At 36.8% G+C, this 21,567-nt stretch overlaps 1 protein-coding gene across 1 annotated transcript; it reads right to left on the reverse strand.

Moving 5' to 3' along the window:
* Positions 1-2,672: 2,672 nt before the first annotated feature.
* On the reverse strand, positions 2,673-17,915 carry DECR1 (2,4-dienoyl-CoA reductase 1). The gene is made up of 10 exons (XM_027737339.2): positions 17,841-17,915; positions 14,270-14,472; positions 13,311-13,368; positions 13,084-13,170; positions 10,503-10,650; positions 7,280-7,379; positions 5,935-6,007; positions 3,644-3,790; positions 3,266-3,328; positions 2,673-3,171 (listed from the first exon to the last, which is right to left on the reverse strand). The coding sequence occupies exons 1-10, from the start codon at positions 17,910-17,912 to the stop codon at positions 3,112-3,114; spliced, it is 1,011 nt and encodes a 336-aa protein (XP_027593140.2). The 5' UTR covers positions 17,913-17,915; the 3' UTR covers positions 2,673-3,111.
* Between the last annotated feature and the right edge of the window lie 3,652 nt (positions 17,916-21,567).

A 21,567-nucleotide genomic window follows, 5' to 3' on the forward strand; every position in this document is an offset into this window, starting at 1 on the left:
TTACATTGTAGCTCACTGGCAATCTCAGATAGGATGAGGAATGTAACAATCTCGGGCAAATATGCCAGTCTAAGACAGCATGTTTAACGTGGACACTATCTCCTGCCAGCTTTGCTACCTTTGGAATAAAGCAGCTGTGATGACTGTGAGTTATGTCAGTCACTGTGCAATACCCAGCTGTGGAGCATGCTTATGGATTGGGCACCTCTTGGGTTTTTGGGATATTTTATGCCTTTTCAGGACAGTCTAATTCTCATTAGCATTAGGAACAGATTCTTATGGAATTTTCAAGCCAAACCAGTTGCTATAGTCACTCGCTTTTGTTCTTTTCCTGTGCTCGGATGTCATATGTTGCTCCTTTATTTATACATTAAATTGTATTTAGGCAAAACAAAAACTTGAGATGTTTAAGAGATGTTTAAGATTCATGTCATCATTGTAATGTTCCTTTCCTGTCCCTACCAAGTCTTAATGAAAGAAATGCATCCCAGTCAGACTATTCCATTGTCCTGCAGACGTGGATGACAAGACCAGAGTTAAGTCTTTTCACTTAACCAGGTCTATGTATTAGGCAATATTTTGTAAACTATCCAGTAACATATAACTCTTAAAACATTATATGCCAATTCTAAAATCACCATCAACACATGGTATATATCTTGCTAGAATGTTCAGAAACTAAAAGCAACTAACTTGTGCAGTTTGAAATGGATGTCCTGGTATAGGCAAGATAAAAGAAAGTCTATTCTTATTACAGATGCTCATTAAAATTTAAAATGTGCTTTCTGGTTCCATCACTGAATAACACATGCTTTAAAAATGTTTTGTTGTCACATTACAATTAATAATTCATTTAGCTATGAACAGTAAACAGGTAGAAGATGATACTTCAGAAGAAATACCCATTTCTGCAAATGACAAATGTTCTGTTATTGAATAAATCTCCCGTATCTATTTACAAGACAAGTTTTAAGAGGCCTCCTTCAAAATTTTGACCTTATCAGATAAAGCAACTCTTGCCATCCTTTAAGGATATGTTGCAGTAACTCTGACGGTTTGCTGAGGAGCTTCACTCCCTTAAAGGTTCACTATAAATTGAGTTTCTTCCAGATGCAAAGCTGGCCTTAATCTCTCGGATGAGTAAAAAATGAAAGAAAAGATGTTTTAATTTTTTAATTTTTAGATCAAAAAGCAGTCTTCATTTTAAACTGCAAAATCCCTTGACATTCTTTAAGTACTTTTGCATAGGAACCCACTGCTTTTGCTGCGGAAGAGAAACATTTCCAAAATGAGCTCTGCCAAGTTTGCTTTCTAAACAAAGGACAGACCGTGCACAGCCCAACTCCAGAGGATAACCTACTAAATACTGCAGAGAAATACTTGATGTTACCACAGCTCACAAACATATATTTGAATTTTTTTTCTGAAACACTTGTTTTTCAAGTGTCAAAGTCCTACCATGCAACTGTGCCATACAAAGAGAAAATATAAGTATATGCAAAGCATGATGAGCAAAAAACAGTATATATGGGCCTAACTTCTGAATTAAATCACTTTTCTGGGGAAAAGACACGGATATCATGTTAGAACTCAATCTTGATAGTGGGCCTAACAAACCCAAGATACTACAAAAAAGCTTTGCATTATGCTCAATAGACACCTTGAAGGCTACTATGATAAACATGTTTGCTTGTTTTTATTATCAGTGCCAGAGACGCAATTCAATCCCCCACAGGACCATTACTCATAGGAGAAAGCTGGCACATGGAAGCCTGCACTAGTGTAGCCAACACTTTAGGCAGAACACATACTGCCTTGCTTCAGATTTGTAATAAGGCAATCAAGTGACTTCAAAGTCAGATGTTGCTATATGTAAGTATGTCCTGAATTGTGAGGAAAAATACATGACCACTGCCAGCACCTGGAGGAAGGCATCCTTGAATTGCTCCTATGGTCTGGACTCTTAAATCACTGTGTCAGTCTCAAAGCCCACAAAGCTAAGTTCACACCTGTGTGTGTAGACAGGCTGGAGCTCTGGTTAAACACAAAAAAAGAAAAAAGGCATTGATTTCAGGCTGTAAAGGCCAGAGCCTGACAATTTCTTTGAAGAATTCCAACCACTGTCTGAAGCAGGAGGGAAAACAACTGGCAACTCTCTAATCTGGAAAACGTAATACTAAAAGAGGGACAGCAACTTTTTTATCACCTGCTTATTTGGGATGGACAAACTGACTAGATTCAGAGGTAATGTCATCTTAAAATTTCTTTAGTACCAGCCTGTGAATGCAAATGAAACCTAGGGATTTTTTCTAAATCTCAACAAACGAGTAGCAACACTTTCAGTCCCAATCTACCAATGTCCATTACTAGTCTTATACAAACCACTTTTTATGGAGAGGCTCCCCTAGTCACACATATGTTAATAGTAAATGATTTTTAGTTTCTCATTTTCAAGAACACTGTTAATCATGACAAAGAATGAGCTCCTCAGAAAGGCATTTCAGGTCCTCAAATGCCATTTTTAAAGTTCAGCATAAGCTAATTAACAGACTGAAAATGTCACAAAAGATGAGACCAAGACAGTTAGACATTTCAAGATTTTGTAAGGAACCACAGGAGTTACATCCTGTCTCAGTGTATTTAGTCCCGCTAATAACTTGAAACTTTACTTGTAAGTTTATGACTTTTTATTGAAGTGTGAAGATTAAGACTTAATTCTGGGGTTTTTTTTTCTTCAGATTAATAATCACATTCTGTTATGACAGTGCTGAAACACTATTAAAATTACAATATTAAGAGACACTTGCATATATCTGAGGAAAAAATCCTCTGAAAGATAAAAAAAAAAGCTAACTGTAGACCATGGTTGTGTAAGACAATCTAAAGAATAGTAAAATTTCAGGTACCAACTATTGTTCACTACTGGCAACAGATTAGATTTTAGATGGGGAAAAACACATAAGCTATATTCAAATTACAACAATTTCAAAAAGTTTTATTAAAATTAGCATACAAAAGATTTTGAAGGCTATTTCTCAAATGGTTATTTATAAATATTAATGAAAAAGCAGTGGTTCATTTCCAAGAATTTCCACCACACAGTTACGTACTTTAAGAGCCTTTTGTTTTTCTAATCATTGCTTCCATCATATCCCACTGCTCTTTGGTAACCTAATAAAAGAAAAAGAGCATTTTATTGGAATTCCATATAATAATTACACATTCGAGTGTTTGAATGTAAAATAGCAAGAAAGGAAATGAATACCCTTTTCAAATCATTGAATTCTCCTGCCATAGAAACATATTCTCCACCATCCATCCTAATAACCTAGAAAAAACATAAACAGTGTATTTAGTAATAGTGGCTTTTCTGTAGTCTTCCCCTGTTATGAACTGTGAAAGTAATTTTTCTTGATTTGGGTGAGAAAACCCCATGCTGAAAATAATGCAATTCAATCACTTTTAAAAGTTCTTTTTAAAAGTACTAACTACCATGCACTACAATCAAAAGGTGAATAATACTTGTAAAGGATTTCAAAGTAAGATGTTTTGCTTCATTTCTGAAACCAGTGCTTTAAAAAATATCAGCAAAACTCACACCATCATGGGATTAATTGTATAAACGAGATCAACCAAAACTCACTGCTCCATTAACCCAGCTTGCATAGTCGCTGCAGAAATAGGCAGCAAGATTTGCAATTTCTTCTACAGTTCCCAGACGACCACAGGGAATCCTCTCAATCATCTTCTTCTCAAATGTGCCTGTTGGGTCAAGGCGGCTAAAAGCACCCTGAGAATTAAGAGAAACATTAAAGTTATAACTACATCAGAAAATAAAATCCAATGGAGATTTGACTCTGCAGACGCAACATGGAAGATAACATTTGTGAGTAAGCTGTCTACACCCTCTTTGTCAGCAGCATGAATAAGTAGGGAGTAGGAAAGAGAAAACAATTTATCCCTGTTGCAACAATTTATCCCTGTTGCAACTACTGAGGATGATAAACTGGAATTTGACACTTTTGGGATACTCACCCATCATCTATCTGTGAAACACATATGGGATTAATGATCTTTATTTCTCAAACACCCTTGGTAAACATTTGAAGAAATAAGCAAGATTCAAAATTGCTGCAGGGACAGGGGAGAAGAGAGCAGGAAAGTGGCCAGAAATAAATTATATATGACAGAGTAAATAAAATGAAAAAGAAAAAAAAAAAAGATCGAGTTCAGTTAAATTGCAGCAATTGCTAGAACTAAAGTAAGCCACTGGAAGTTTTAGTATTTGAATAGCTTAAAATGGCATGCAAAATAGAAAGGTTTTTTTTGTTCTTCCTGGCTCCTCCACAAGGAAAAACCTCCTAATGTGAAAAATGTAAGAGTAATATTTACGTTGTTACTGAAGTTATGAGTTAAAGCACACTGTAATTTATGTAAATATGGTTACAGTCATGCCATTTAAGTAATCTATTGCCATGTTTTTAAAAGCCAGTTTATAACCTTAATGCTATTGAGCTTGTATGCCTTTTTCTTTTCCCATCATGACTTACAACAGTATTTTTTAAATAAATGGATACAGCCCCTAAGGCAGAAAACTTTGATTTTGCGATATGCTGTCTTAAGTAAAGCCTTTTTATGTTTTGAGGGAAATTTGAACTTGGAACCAGTACAACAAACATAGTACTTTATTAAGAACACACAGTATTTCAAGTGTGTTTTACACTATTCATTTAAATAAGAAACATTAACAGGAGGTAGTAATATTGACATTTAAAGCACTTAACTTGCCAAAAATTACGAGAATTTATAAATCGAAAAGATCTCATGATGTGATATAGTGGATGCCAAACATTTATATGGATTCAAAAAGGAACAAGACAAGTAATGGAAGAATAAAATCTACGAAGATAATTGCAATATGAAGAGACAACAACTGTATCAAAATCCCCACAATGCTAGAGGCTGATGACACAAAGAAATGTTATTAAATGTTTTTCTTCTACTCTTGTCTAAAAATCCACAAGATACAAGGCCTGGTGGACTTTTGGTCTGATCTTATAATGCTATTTCAACATTCTTATAACCCTGCTGATTCTGCCATTTGCTTTTCTTTACAGTCAAATGAGTTTTAACTAAGTCGTACAGCGGATCTAAAACTGACAAGAGGAGAAAAGGAAAAAAAAAGAAAAAAAAAGAAAAAGTAAAAAGAAAAGCAACTGTGCACCCCTACCCCCAAAACAACAGTAAAACCAACTGTGAAACATTTTACAGGTAGTAGCAATACCATTATTAGCTGTTACTGCTCATAATTGTAATAATTTGATTCAATGGGAAATGGATCCTCCTCTCTCCTCCTACAGGACTGCTCTCTTTATTCTTCCTGTTCCAGCTGGTCTGGATTACTTCCTTCAAACCCTCCAGTCCTCCTTTTCACTCACATCAAAGGTTCTCATTTCCTTGCCAACTTAAGTTTTTCTAGTTTTGAGATTTTCAAGAAAACTAGTGAGATTCTGTTCTCATATACCTAAAAGAGATTCTGAGATTTTGGAATTAATATTTTGTCTAATAATTAGGAGTTCAGGCAGAAACAGGCACTTTACCAACTGTCCAAATTCACTTTACTTGACAAACTAGGTACGAACAGTTGATAAGAATCAACATTAAGTATTTTGATATACAAATTCTCTGAAACACTAAAAAGGGTTCAGTTTAAATCAGCTGTAGTAGAAAGGGCAGTGGCACATTTCTGAAGTTCAAGAAATCCTATCTTACAAAAACATCTGAGTGAGAAGCGTGTTCAATATTCCAGCAGAGTCTTGACTACCAAGGAAATCATACTTGAATTTAACAGCTATAGAAAAGGTTAGACTATGTTAAAGTTAAGTCTGTACTACAAAGCATATTCAAGGCTGTGTTTTACTTCATGCTATGTACCTTTGTTTTTATTGGACCTGGTTGAATCACATTGAATCTCATGCCATATTTACCCCATTCAGCCGCAAGAGACCTAAAAATTCATTAACAGAACGCATCAATATTTTAAACACAATATTTTAATAATCCTATTCAGAAAAAAAAATTAGAACTTTCCTGAAACAAGCATTTCTTTTAAGGTTTTATTCTTGTTCTTAACAAAAACATTTCAGAGAAGAAAAAAAACCAAAAAAAACCCGCATTCACAAATAGGAATATTGATTTAATAGATGTATCATAGATAAAGCAGCATTAAGGAGCAAGTCTTACTCCCCTGAAGATCACAGATGATTTCAGCACCTAAATTCCTTGACAAACAACTGTTACACCATCTTTCTCTGGCTACTTGGACTATCCCACAAGTATACTTTTCTAACATTTTCAACATAGCACTCACACTGAGTGTTTTGAAATAACACAAAACAGAAGACACACTCTAATATGGGACCACTAAAATAATTTTGCTTTATGACATTTTGTCTGCATAACAAGTATTTTGGATAGATGATTTACTATGGTGAATTAATTAGCTGAGTCATAAAGTCTCTGAAAAGTACACACTTCAGTTACAGCTCCATAGAACAGAAATCAAAATCATTATTCAGTCCCTCATTTTTTTCTGGATAAAGATTTCTAGCAGTAACTTTTCTAGCAGAAAGCTGCCAAACTATTCAATTCCTTCTGCTGAAGTGCAGAGGAAGGTCTATGTGCTATAGACTAGCGTGAAGTTAATAATGAGAGAAATCCTTTTGTTTGCCGAGTAACATGAATACCTTACACAATACTGTTCTGAATTAAGTATAACTGCAGACCTTAATTTAAAATAGTGACAGGAAAGAAATTTCTTGATGAAACTAAACAGAGGTAAAGCCACAGTATAGTGTACCCAAATGCAAGCACATCTTTTCCTAAGACAAAAGAACATGCAAGGTACTATAGACCTTGAACAGTTCCCTTAATAACTGTCTTAAAGTGCTGGTTCACCTATAAGAACGCAAGAGAATCTGAATATCAAAACTCTTTAAAACTGAAACTTTGGAACTTGCTATTGCCAAAAGTAGCAGTCCTACTTGTCTGTATCTTTGCCTTGTGATAGAAACTATCACAACAATAACAGTTAATACTTTTTTCTGTAAGAAGCTGTCAGTATACTAAGATATTGCTAAGACAAGACTGGAGCCTGAAAGGATCTTTTATGGTACAATGGAATAGGAGGATTACACCAACTAGCTCCACTTTTACGCACCAATTACTCTACCTCTAAAGGATGTGAAAACCAGAGCACACATTTTGCTATATTACTTACTTGCTCATTGCTTCTACGCCAGCTTTGGCAGAGGCACTTGGCAACACAAATCCTGAACCACTCTCTGCATAAATTGTTGTAATAGCCAAGAATGCTGCTCCTAGAAGTTGTAAACACATTTAAAAAAAATCCCACACTAAACAAACAAAAGTACATGAAGATCAAACTCTGAACTTAAGGTAAAAGTAATATCAGTGGTATAGAAGGTAGCAGTTCAAGTGTTAGGGATGCCATTTCACTCTGGGTTGTGAAAAGGCATTTTACAAATATAGTCGTGGAAACTTTATTTTCAAGCCTTTTTATTTCAGTTCCCTCTTTTGCAAGACTTTTAAGAGTTGTTTCAGGTAAGTGTAAATAGCTATTGAGAAGGTTTCAAAGGTCTAAAGCCTCACACTTCTACTGATTAATGAATTTAATGCACAAATCAGTCTAACTGGAGTGAAGGCCTAAGATCTTACATTGTTTTTTTCAGAAGCTGCACTAGTCTAGTTATCAGTAATCAGGTATTTTGCCCTAATTTCATCAATTCCTGAGGGGGGGGGGAAATCAACATTTATGATTAGGTTTGGCATAATCTTAAAATGACACAGTTGAGGCCTTGAGTAAAAGTTTATGCAGAAAAAAGGTAATTTTTTAAAGACATTTTCAAAAGCTTTTTCTGCAGTAGAGCCTATTACAAAGTTAACCTGCATAACTTTCTCCATTATTATCACAACAAACTCTGTTATAAAAAGACTACTTTCTTTTATATGCTGTATTTTGTAACAAGTTTAGCAAAAAACATTCTGGAAAATAATGGAAACTGCAACTGTTTATTTAATCTTTCTTTTATAGAATCCTGCAAATTCCAACTGTCTGGTCAATGACTAGTATGAGCTTACTGTAACTGGGAAATGCAGGACAAGGGATGACAGTTCACTACTTATGCCACAGTAACTAAAATAACTGTTCTACTTTCTATATTTTAAAAATAATTTAATTAGAAAAGCTACCCAGGGGACATTTCTAAAACAATATACATCACTGATAGACTGTATGTGAAGTAGAAACTCAGGTAAAAAATTACAGTGTTACACAAAAGAAACTAAAAAGAACCATAAGCAAGCATGATTGAAATGCCAGCAGATATCCAGAAACCATGGATCCTGCTTATAAAAATGTAATCTAGAGTGAGAGACTCTGAAAAGAAAAATCAACACAAGGAAAAAAAACCACAGAACAACTCTGAAGTTATCTAGAGATGATTGCTAATTATACATTTCACAGAATTAAACTACAGATTTTTTTTAAATACAAGTTAAATAGAGGTGAGTTAGGTGAATCTAATACAGAAGCAAGAATAACTGATAAATTTACAGCTCTGAAGTTTAAAGTACACTTCAGTTCATACACAACTTTTATTTGTAAAGCCTATATTCATAAAATGGACAAAAACTCAGCAATTAACTTCTCCCTCGTTGTAAAAATACGTAACACACTAGCAGAATAAAAATTCCTTTTAAATACCAGCAAAAACTTGGGAGTCTAAAAGCAGAAAAGTTTTATTATTTACATTAGATTTAATGTAGGTCATGCTGCAGACCTAAAGGATGTGCCAGTGTTTTAGAAACTGTCAGATTCATAGTATCCTCACAGACTGCTCTAAAATATCTGCATTAGTTAGCATCACCATCACATCAGAAACTAAGGTAGCTGCTCAAAATTAAAAAAGCATGCAAGTAAGAAGAACACGAAGGTGGAGAATGAGGGGACAAAGAGGTGCAATTGATTTATTTGCAAAAATATGTCTTAAAGAAAGCCTTAAATAAAAAGTCTTACTTACAGATGGAATCCCCTAGAAAGAAGGCATGCGAGTAATAGCAAAAGAAATTCACATGTTTTATAAGCTTAGAAGCGAAAGCAAGAGAGATGACATGAAGGTGAATAACTTCTGAATTTTATCAAATCTGAGGATGGAAGAAAGGAAAGTAGTTTTTCATTCCACAACAGCAAAGCCAAAAGCACGTTTGAAGCCATATTTCACATTACTACACAGAGACACTGCATGAACCTGGAAGGCCATAAGGCAAACTATTAAAATGGTCTGCTATAATTATATAGTAAGTCAGAACTGGGGATGGGTTTCTAATGTGGGAATATCGACAGTTTTTAGAATGGTGGAATGATTTTTTCATGTGCTGCTAAAATATAGGAGGGACATACCTATATACTAACAAAAACTGTTACAGACCTACCAAAATAACATTAACTTTATATTGTTATAATTACATAGTATAAACTCAATGAGTACTTTTCGGAGAGAAGTTTTGAAGAAATTCAACTAATTCAGAAGTTAGAGAAATACAGTGCAAATACCAAAGTAGTACTGCAACACAGTGACTGTATCTAGAAAACAAGATTCAGAAGCGAGGGCACATGGAAAACCATAATACAGCTACTGCTTTTAAATGAATTTGAGATTATATAATTCTGATCAAAAAACCACCCTCATTGCTTTTCAATTTGTAACTGGAAGATAATATAAAATGAAAGCAGTTCTTTGTATATAATCTACGAAATAACATAGAAGGGCATACATTATCTTTCCCTTAAAGACAATAATCTTGTTAAGCAAATCTTTGGCTCAATAGTATAAGAAAGAACTGTCATATTTTTAAGGTAAAGCTATGATATTGGATTAAACTCCTAGGTAGTCTAGAACTAGGGTTCTGGGAAAATAAACTCTAACACTGATTTCAATTTTGAAATTATCTTTCAAATTATCTCAAAGGTAGTATTCTCTACTACTATTAGTCAAATAGCACAGCTGTAAATTTTACTTATTTAAGTGTAGGAGGAAATTTCAAGGGGATATCCTGACTTGCTGTTCATGTAAATAAATATCCCATGTTCAGTTGCTCAATGAAACCAACACAGACTTAAAAGAAATAACAGCACTTGTTTTACACAAAGCCTTATTTTTTTAGTTTTAAAAATGTTTTACAACTAGAACTCCCATTTTTATATTCAACCTCATGACTTCTGGATCCAATTGTAAGGCCTGATGTTACAATGAAATAATTGTTAGCCAGATCTACTGTGTGATACCTACGTACAGCTTTCACTGATAGTGAAGTTCCTTTCTAGAAGAATGTTAAAAATTGTATTTCTTTTCCAACTACTATAATAATAGCAAGGCAAGGAAAGCAAGTAATAACGTGTCACAGTGCTTATCTTAAGATACCTTTTTGGGCTTTAATGAGCTCCTTTCCGATTTCCAGGGTTACAAAAGCAGTACCATTAAGCACAATATCTGTTATTGTTCTCCATGCATTAGCAGAAAGTCGTTCAGAAGGGGAAATAAAGTTTCCAGCTGCGTTGTTTATCACAACCTGAAAAAAGGAAAATTTGAGAGTTAACTAAAAAGAACTATTCCCGAGACAAAACCAAAGAACTTACAAGGAACTTCCTAGTGCTTCCAGGTACAAAAGCAAAAATATCCTCATCGAATGAGGCACAGGGGGTGGGGAGAGAGAGAAAATAATCCATCAGAATTTTAACATCTGCAGCACAGACATGTGTCAGTAACAGAAAATGAGTCATATTTCCAAACTACTGTAATTACTAGTCTAGTACTGAGGAACCATAAATGTAGAGGGTGACTTAAGTCACTGTTTTCCACAGTACCTCAAGTGCATCCTAACAGAAAAGTTTGTCCCCACCAAGTTCCAATATCCCATATATTTAATATAATGGATACATGGGAATAAAAGCAAAAGAAGTTCAGGTAACCTGGTAACTAAAGTCTGGACTGGCTGACTGCTGCATAACAGGAAGTCAAATCAGTCATGACGAGGAGATTCTGATACAGTGTGCCACAAGCAACGGCTATGAAACTTTCACTGAATAAATGTACATTCCTCACTTTCTGCTTTTCTATAAACAATAATTAGGCAGAGAATACTTTCACTTTATCATTTGCTTAGCCCTTCAAGCCAGTAAAGTAGATAACGTTTTAAGCATCACATAAGCAGTTTTCAAACCAAAACCTATGTGGCTGGATCCTGTATATTTAGTCATATAATGTGCTGAAGCAATAAAATGGTGTGTTAGTTAAAGAATGGCACCTCAATTCATGAAGGTTTGCATGTAAAACAAAGTCCTGAAGAACTTCCAGGCTAAATGAAGACATTAGAATTTTCAATAACAAAGTAGAGCACAGCACATATAACATGAATATAAGACTAGTAATATACAGCAGTTATAAATTATACATATGGATAGCAAATATAATTTAAAGGCCTCCCTGGAGTTATGAAGAAAAAAAAATCCAAACACCTCAAGATACTGAGGTGGTTACTTGAATCACTGAATAAATACAGCAAAGACATAATAATAAAACTAGTGAACTAAGGACTGCACAATACAATCTTTGAGATATACAGGACTGAAAAATAATCCATGACAAAAAAATTATTGCTTTCTAATTGGGAGTTATGATCTTAGGAGCAGAATAAATAAAGCAAAGCTAGAAGGACTATCATACTGCCATTAACTTCTATTTTTGAGATCTCACCTCACATGCACAGTGGCAGGGAGTGATACCCAGGCTTGCAGTATTCATAAATTTACATCTCTTGTCTGTCACTAAAAGAAAAACTGGACAAAAATAACTGAATATTCAATTTACTCTGCAGTCTATCTTAAATACACAGAATATGGGAAATTAAAGAGAAAGTAAATGCTAGTAAAGAACAAGTCATGGGAAGTACTTATTCAGAGACTACTTGTGTACTAAAAACATAAAATACAGGAAAAAGTCTCCTCTCTCTCTGCACACACTTAAAATCTGGAGATCATAATGTGTTTTGGCTAAAAATGGCATTTAGCAGTAGTCAAAAAAATCCCAGAGTATCTTGTCTACACATCAGGACAGTGAGCTGCCTTATTTCTAGCACTGTTATAGTAAACAGCTGCAAGAAACAGTTTCTCCACTTCTTAATATATTTAAAATTCAGTAGTTTCTCTACCACATCTATAGGAAGCTCCTGGTGAGTGCAAATTGTCTACAATACACATACAACAATTCTAAATCTACAGTAAACAGTTTTAAAGCTGACTATCCTTTACAACAATGTTAACAGCCTCATCCCACTTTCTATCAACTAGTAGGATCAAAGTTGTTATCTCACAATCAAATCAAAATTTGGTGCCTATCATGCTTTGGACTCCACCAGAACACCCTTCTCAGAGTCTGATGTAAAGAGTCCTGTGTTTTGTGCCAAACTATTAAAGAACAGATGCTTAGCTTGGCTGAATACTTTTTTCTTGATTTTATGAGAAATTAGTCTTCAAGTTTGAACTTTCTTTGTGTATATTAAAAAGTCTAAGCAAGGATCAAAGAAGATGTTTATGATAACTTCCATTTCTAATTTGAGAGACATTCTGTTAATAAGCAACAGCTGCAATTCAGTAAACACAGGTAAGTCACCTTTTCAGGAGGATTTAAGGGCAATATTCTGTTCACTTAATTAATTCAAAGAATCCCATCAGAATTGTCCTACTGTTTAAAAGAAAATGTTAATCCTCGGAGTAAAGATAAGGATGTTTTGTCTACCTGGCCTCTAAGTATTTTAAGAACCACAGGAATAGAGTAACCAGTCTAACTATTAATGTTTGCTTTACCTTGAAGTACTGCCACTGTTCGGTCTAGTGTCTCTTTAGATTCCACTAACTTTCCAGCATAGTAGTCTTCTTCATACCTACTATGTAAAGTATTTTCAGTAATGAAAAATGAAGTTCTTTCCTTTCTGTAAAACACTTACATCAGGATGTCCTGCCAGTTGGATTGTTTCAGCAACAGCATTCTTAACTGAAACTGGATCTCTCACATCACACTGGATGGCATGAACCTGCATAATAATCGAAAGGCAGTTGTTAGACTTGAAAACTATGTCACTCATAGGCTAAACAAGTCCACAGAAGCACATCAATGCAAAAAAATTCTAAAAAGTACAATAAGTAACATATTCACAATTCCTTAAAAATGTACCTTATTCCCTGTTTTAGAAGAAATTTCTTCTGCTGTTCCTTTCAAAACATCAAGCTTCCTAGAAATAAGTAGACAACATCCCTTATTTCAGTTAAATGCAATTACCATTCAGATTAATAAACTCATGATTTGCTGAGCAGGGATGAGCTACTACTTAAAAAAGGTGTTTGTGCACATGCATGTTGCTGATTTTCACAAAAACTGAGCTTTAAGATTAAGACTATGTTTAGGCACTAACTTGCTGAATGAAAACTTCAAAGCTAAGTAATTTCTGGTTAGTGCTACTTCAAAGCAACTCAGAAGTGACTACAGTAAGAGACTATCTAAAGATAATCACGTGTCACAAGCTAGAAAAAGTATTTTCTTTCAGAATATACAATCATCACACATAGTTTAGCTACTACTCTACTAGTACTAATTAAGAGATGCATATTGAGATTTAAAACTAACTAAACCACTGTTTGGATGAATGTCATAATGCTTCTGTTTAATTTGATTAAAAATTAGATTGTTTTTCTAGACTTTACTGCAGTGCTACTTAAAAGAGCTGCAGAAAGATCATCTTCATCAAGGGAAAACCAGGACTCTTGTTAAAGTCAGAAGAGGAATGGCTTTAATTCTTTATTGCAATTCAAATCTGTATCAAGAACGCCTGTAATAATATATTATTTTTTGTTCTCCTTAAGGCTTCAGTTGAATTTATGTTTAATATTCAGGGTTGTTTGCTGCCACATTTCACAGAAAAGCATTTGGTTTATTTCTTCCTATTGTTTTTTACCCAATTAGACATCTGTAGATGGATCTGCAAGTTTATAGAATCCAGAACATGACATTATAATTTGAAAGTGCACTGAAGTAGAATAAATAGAATAATTTTTTCCAGTTTATGAAGAAGAAAACAGATCTATTCAGTATTTGGTACTAAATGACAGCTCTAAAACATCTTCATTAATATTTACCGGCTTGCTATAACACACTTGGCACCTAAACTGGACAAAGCTGTTGTCATCCCTTTGCCAAGCCCAGTACCTCCACCAGTTATAAAGGCCACTTTCCCTTGGAAGGTATTTGGTGGCAACATCACTTTTTGAAGAGGTGAAAAGAATGAAGCTTGTGGTGCACTGCTGTCTTGATGCAGCACATTTGGCCCACGGCTGAAAAACTGAAAGAAATTAAGAGAAAAGTTAGGGTTTTTTCTCCTTTCTGTATACACGACTGTTATGCAAGATCAGATTTTCTTATGCCAGTGGAAGTAACAACCATAACTGCCTTAATTAGAAACTGAATGTAAGAATGACCAGATTGTATTATAGCAACACACACGGACCTTCACTTTGATGCTAACACTAGACTAGGAAAGCACTTGAGCTATTTTTAGATATTCCATTGCAACTAGAGAACTACTGAAAAAATATTTTAACCATGATTCTTGCTATTTTGTGCATTTTTGTGTCTATAGCTTTTACTAAAGAATGTGGAAAACTATTACCAACTAATTATTGACTCCCAGTAGGATTTGGGCTTCAGATTCATATCTGCACTGAACTTTATGCATAAACAAATCCATGTGATTTGGAGGCTACATCTGTACATATTTACAAATTGAAAACCTTTTGATCCTTTACTACTGCAAAAGATTTCGATCCTCTACTACTGCAGGCAACAAAACCACCTTCTTTACTGAAGAATGGGACAAAATCAAACTCCACAAGAGCTGTCCCAATTGGTACTGGTGCTGCTAAGGAAACCAATGTCATCTCCCAGACAAAACTGAGTGAGGTTAGGTTACCAGTATCACACTCTGTCCCTGCAGAAATACCATTTACAGTAAATTAGCCTCTCAAGAATTGGTCCCTGCAAAAAAGACATATTTGGAATGTGTTTTAAAACACACATGAAAAGAGAAGAAAATTCAATATTACATCTAGCAAACTATACCAGTAAGAAAACATCCCACTAATGCAATGAGCCATTTTGATGTCACCAAGAAAGTCACAACAAAAACAGCTAAGAGGATATTTCTAGCATCCCAATACATTAAACTAACTCAAGCCCTAATCTAATGGGTGAATTAAATGCTTTGGGACAGCAGCATTACAGTAACAATTCAGAAATTCCCTTATTATTTAGAATACAAAAATTACCGTAACCTGAAGCTGCAAACACTTTCAAGTACGACAAAACTAGACTTGATTTGCAAAAAATTAGAAGACTGTAAATTACATTTATTTTCTCTAATAATAATCCGTACTAACATTTTCAGCACTAAAATTAAAAAATAACACTTTTAGTGGTAGACGATTAATCTGTATATGCCAAAGCTACAATGCACTGGGGGTTTCACAGGGCTTAAATCTGGTCTGAGAAAGTGTGCATGTGAATCTTTCTGTGTGGTAATACATCTGCATAAGTAATACAAGGGAAAACAGAGAGAACAATCATGGAATTACAGTGACAATTTAATGGAGCCTAAAGCATGATGCTAATAACACCAAGGCTGCAAGTTCAATCCCTGTACAGGCCATTCACTTAAGAGTAGGACTCGATGATCCACGTAGCCCCCTCCCAACTCAGAATATTCTGTGAAAAACTAAGAGTGAAGAAGAGCTGTGGGTAACAAAATTCAGAAAGTAAAGCTTGAACCAAAGCTAGAATTATCACAAAAGTAAAGCAGTGCAGTAAGCCCTACAGCATTTGTATCAAGTGTGTACTTTAGGGATTCTTTCTGGAACTTGGACTCTTCAGCTTTGTGCAATAGGTTTGTCACAAAAAAATAAAAAAAGGAAAAAAAAAGAAACAAAAGGTAGTTCTAAGGAACACGAGTAGACCAAAAGGAAATTCTGAAGAATATCACATTTTTCTGAAATAATACAATTCTTCAGATCCACTACTAAAAAATTGTAAAGTTTGTAAAATACTGATTTTTTTTTTTAATTCTATAGTGAAAATAAAATTTGCATACTTTGACAGAGTACCACAATATTACTAAGCCTCCAGAAAAGGGAAGTATGAAGGTTCTCTCTTGGGACTTTCTTAGTTTCCTACTCATCCCTCTTCAGGAGAAAAGCTCCCACTGGAGAACTTCAGCTGAAGGCAGAGACTGCAAATCAAGACAGCACTTGCACTCCCTCTTCCTTCAGGATATGGACATAACCCCTAGGCAGTCCTGAGGCTCCCTGATTAGGCGCTCTGTTAAATGACAGACACAGCCCACTGGTCTTGCTCAACACTACAAAACCATGCAAGCAGCTTTCCTTCTGCTCCAGGGAGGAAGATTAGGAAACAGGCCATAGCAGGGGCTGGCAGAAGACTGCACCAAGACTAATAAAGTACTGTAATGATACCCAGCAGCCAGTGAAGTGAAGTTGGTATAATTCAGTAATCTTTTCATTAGACAGCTATCGTCTCATTACTAGCTTGCACAAGGGGCACAGGATCCACTCAATTTAATCATTCTACTATTTAAGGTCAAGGTTTTAAATTATGCCTCAGGTGTAAACAGAGATATATAGAAGCCAGGAAACTGTTTCAACAAAACCAGAACAAAAAAACCAAAACACCCAACAAACATCCAAATCATAGACGAGCCAAAAAACAACCCTCACTCAGGAGGTAGAAGTGACTTGTGAAATTACTGCAGAAAGTCATCTCAGAAACACATAAGCAGTCACTGGTAAGAAGCACTGTGCCCTGGGAGAACTCACTAGGAACAGCCTCCAGCAACCCCCAATCACAGAATGGTTTGGATTGGAAAGGACCTTAAAGATCATCTAGTTCCAAAACTCCTGCCATGGGCGGGGACACCTGCAACTAGACCAGGCTGCTCAAATCTCATCCAACCTGGAAGTGTCTTGAACACTTCCCAGGATGGGGCATCCTCAACTTCCCTGGGCAACCTGTTCATATCCAATACAAACCTACTCTCTTTCAGTTTGAATACATTCCCTCTTGTCCTGTCACTATATGCCATTTTAAAAAGCCCTTCTCCAGATTTTTTGTAGGCTCCCCTGAGGTACTGGAATGCTGCAATAAGATCACCACGGTCACAAGTCAGCCACGCCACAGTTTGGACAGCAACATTCAAACCACGTTACCCAAACAGCTTTGGTATTGGGGGCAAAGGGCGACGCCAATGCCCCCACAGCCCGCACTGAAACGGGAGACACGGGAACTGCCCGGCCGTGGGCAGGGGCCGCGTCCTCTGCGGGGGCTCCGAGACAGAGCCGGGAGCTGAGGAGAACCGAGGGGTGTCCCCACTCTCGAGGGGGTTCCTGGCTGTTTCCCCAAGACCAGCGGCCGGAGACCTCCTCCGGCCTAAGCCGCCCCTCGACACAGCTCCGACGACAGCAAGAGCGCTTTCTCCGCGGCTGCGGGCGGAGCCCGCCGGGCAGCACCGTCCGCAGGGTCCCGCCGTGCTTGAGAGGGGACAAGGGCGCCCCGGCAAACCGGGGCAGGGGGGCAGGAGGTGGCGAAGCACCCCCGAGGCACCGCCGTCCCCGCTGAGCCCCAGCAGCGCAGGGACCGCCTTACCCTCCCGGTGCCACAGAAACAGGAGCCGCGCACCGCGCGCCGCCACAGCCCCGCCGCCGCCACGGCCGCCATCTTGCCTCGCGGGGGCGGCGCTGCGGGCGGCACCGGGCGGGCACCGCGGCCACGCCCGTCTGAGCCGCTGAGGGCACGGAGCCGGCGAGGCCGCCGCCACCTCAGGTGTTGCGAAGTGTGGAATGTGTAAAAATTTTCTTAAAAAAGGATGTCCTTTGGTGTTTGATCTTTGTACACTTTCAAGCGTAATCCACAAGAAAGGAGATTTAGTCCGTGAAGCAGCAGCTAATAAGCAAGCTGTAAGCGACGTCCAGGTGTTAGAATGGCAAATTACTTGTCGGTAGAATTGCCTTGTTAAGGGTTTAAGGCTATCTATGTTTCAGCTATCTCAGACGGGAGGTTAACAAAACTCGGGAAAAAGGATGTACCACTGATAGTGGACACGAAGAATGCAGAATTTACAGACCACAAGGACATTTGGCAGAACTCGAAGACAAGAAAAAAACTAATAAAGACAACTCAGCAACTATGGTGAAATCAACTCCGACTGGGTAAAAGTTAATTCGGCAGGGGAAGACGCCCACGGACCCAAAAGAGAAAGACTGAGCCTGCGGACTATTTAGTTTGAGAAGTGACAGAATCATTAACCAGTAGAAGATAGAATACTCTTTAAAAAGAGGACAATGAATGTTAATGTCTTTATTTGCTAAAATGTATATGCAGTGAAAAGTTTTGGTAGTCGTTTTGCTGGCTTTGTGGATTTATCACCCAGCACCCCTTTCTGCACAGAACTGTAAATCAATCAAATACGTCGACTCTGTGAGGATTTGGCCTCTTGCACACTGGGAGAAAGAACCTATTTTGGATAACACAGGGGCACCTTCATGGCCACTGCCACCACCTTGGCACCTCCAGTTCCAGCTGTGAGGGTCAGGGTTCAGGCTAACTGCTTCACTGAGTTGGGGTTTTATTATTGCAAGTGATTTACTCAACACTACTTAAAGGACACTAAATAACTATCTTCTTCCTTTTGTTGTGGTTGGATTTTTTTGGTTGGTTTTTTTTTTGGGTTGGGATTTTTTTGTTGTTGTTGTTTTGTTTTCTTTGTTTTGTTTTGTTGGTTTTTTCCTTGTGATCTAAACCCAGGATTTTCTGTGCCCTCTACCCTTAGCATGGTGGCCAGTTTTTAGTGTGTGTTTTTGGGGGAGGAGAGTTGTTTATTTAAGGAATGCGAGAAAAGGGGTGGCACAGCTGTCTGATAAATGGGATTTCAAATGGAGTGGGTAACATGCGGCCTGATTTTGGGGTGAGATTGTGCATTCACAGATCACTCCTGGGCAGCAGCACAGAGGCTCTGTGCTGGCTCCACTGCACACACCAACACTGGCTGACTGCCATGAGGCAAAGTTTATCAGAAAGATCAAGATTCCTCATTTCAAATTCAGCACTGTCAAGGGAGTTCAGAAAAGGCCTGAGCAGTCTGTGAACATTAAGCCATTCAGTGACAGGGGATTATGTTGAGGTAACGAGACATTCAGTTTATCTATGTTGAGCACATAGACCGGCCAACCAGAAAGGTGATGACTGACTGATACCTACCCATTTGCACAGCCTGGGTAATAAGGCAGAGAAACCTGCAGAGTCATATCTGCCCATAAGGAATGAGAGGGTAAGGGTGGGGGGAAGATGAATGGTACCTGTAAGAACATAGAGATTTAATAAAGCTGCTGGTTTTGAGGGGAAGAGACAACACTTGATGAATCTGTGCAGTTACAAAACTTGCCATGAAAGACAAAAAAACTATCACTAGGTCTATGCTATCAATTTTTGAATTCAGGGCAAACTGAACACACGCTGCTATGGGAGTTCAGAGGCATCAGACTTCAAATCTTACAGCTTAGTCATCATTGCCAAATGGCCAAACAGCTATTTTTCTAAATGTTCAACATTTAGAAAAAAACCAAAAAAAATAATGTTGATGCTCTGTTGGTGCAGTAAGTTCTAGAGTACCTAACATCTAGGTGCTGCACACCATCTGGCAGCCACTGAAGCAATAGTGCCACACCGCTAGGCAGTAGTTTCCACAGTACCATTACAACTGCATATCTGATAGGTGTTAGAGACTCTGACATTCTAAGATTTACATGGTAACATTTGATTAAAATTAATCAATTCAAAACATACTGAGTCTCAAGAGATATGTAATCACTGAACTAAAAATAAAAAAAAAAAAAATCACCTAACCAACAAAAAAATCTAAAAATATAATTGAAGGGAGAACTACCAGCATTTTACAAGGAAAATAAATTGGCTTAATAGGCTACTAACCCACTTTCTAAAATTCTACTTCATTTTGGGTGATTTACAAGTTGAGAAAGAGTTTAAGAACAGCTTAACTGAAATACTGAAGCATCCAATCTCTGTTTTAAAGCATGCCAGGAGGTTTAAAGCAGAAAGTATCTGTTAGGATTTTTGGTGGGGTTTTTTTGTTTGTTTTTTAATCTTCTAGGGTAACATGAGAAATTATAAGACTAAATCTAACATCTGTAGGGGAAAAAGTAATCAAAAAATGTAATACCCAGAAAAGCATGATCTGAAAGTGTCTGTCTGTCACTAGACTTCTGCAAAGGTAATGATGTCTTAATCACCTCTTACAGAAATACCTAAGAGGTGATGAATATGTAAGAGCTGGCAGGCATAATTTAGACTTTCATGGATTAAGCCAAGTGGCATAACAGAGTTCAGCAGAAACCTCAGTCACCATTGTAAACTTGCATGCCAGTGCTGTTTCTGCCACTCAAACTACCTTGTTGAAAGAAATGCATAGCACCTGATGATAAAGTTTAAAAATAAAAAAGAGACTTTTGACACAAAAGACTACTAAGGAAAAAAAAAATCCTAGGTCATGAATAAAATATGGACATAATGCTGACCTAAATTTCTGTTAAGAGCAAATGTTTAATGAAAGATTGCCTTGATATTCTGTTTAGATACGGTTTCACAGGCGTCAGGTGTGGTACTATTTCAAAAGTTAGATGCAAGTTAAGCCTGTGGTCCATATGAGTATCTGAAACGCCCCTTTCTGCTCTGATAGTCTCTAACTTTTGAACTCTGCTGAATCATTTATTTGTGAATTGAAAAAAGGAACAAATAGAAAACCAACAAATATTAGAGGACAGACAGCTAGGTCAGTCAGACCGCAAGAACTCACGAAGTCTAGAAGGTAAATGAATGGGAAACCATGATACCAGAAAAATAAAGTAAAATAAAATTGGATAAATGCAGGAAAATTTAAAGGGGTTTATATGATTCATACAGTTTCTTATGATTAGGATTTGTCATATGGGTTGGTCACAGAAGTCAAGCCAATAGGTTAAATAAGACATAAAATAATGACAACAATACAGAAAATACTTAAGTACAGTTATATAAAGCTGAGAAATAGTCTCATTCAGGTTATATTGTATATTTCCGGTCACCTTAGCTCAAAACTGAAATGGCAAAATTATGAGAGACTAAAAAGAACAAGCAAATAAGATGGAGAAAACTCAGAAGGAAAGAGATTAAGGAGATTGATCATTTATCTTAGAAGTGTAGGAAAATATAAAAGGGTATCTAAATGAACATTTAAGAACCAAGGATACTTAAAGTCACATGGAGATTAAACAGATTATGATATTACAGAAACATTTCTGGCAGCTCATATTAACATTTC

Source organism: Pipra filicauda, unplaced genomic scaffold, assembly GCF_003945595.2.
Source record: "Pipra filicauda isolate LSUMZ 115617 unplaced genomic scaffold, ASM394559v2 scaffold20_size4479445_pilon, whole genome shotgun sequence".
Taxonomy (NCBI): Eukaryota; Metazoa; Chordata; class Aves; order Passeriformes; family Pipridae; genus Pipra; species Pipra filicauda.

What these genes read in the sequence shown, in the direction of transcription:
- DECR1 (XM_027737339.2), bottom strand. Translation starts at nt 17,912, where the DNA reads ATGGCGGCCGTGGCGGCGGCGGGGCTGTGGCGGCGCGCGGTGCGCGGC. An exon ending in AAGTGTGTTATAGCAAGCCG is followed by an intron (nt 13,369 to 14,269) that starts GTAAATATTAAT and finishes ACTTATTTCTAG; the next exon opens with GAAGCTTGATGTTTTGAAAG. An exon ending in GGCGTAGAAGCAATGAGCAA is followed by an intron (nt 6,008 to 7,279) that starts GTAAGTAATATA and finishes ATGAATTTTTAG; the next exon opens with GTCTCTTGCGGCTGAATGGG.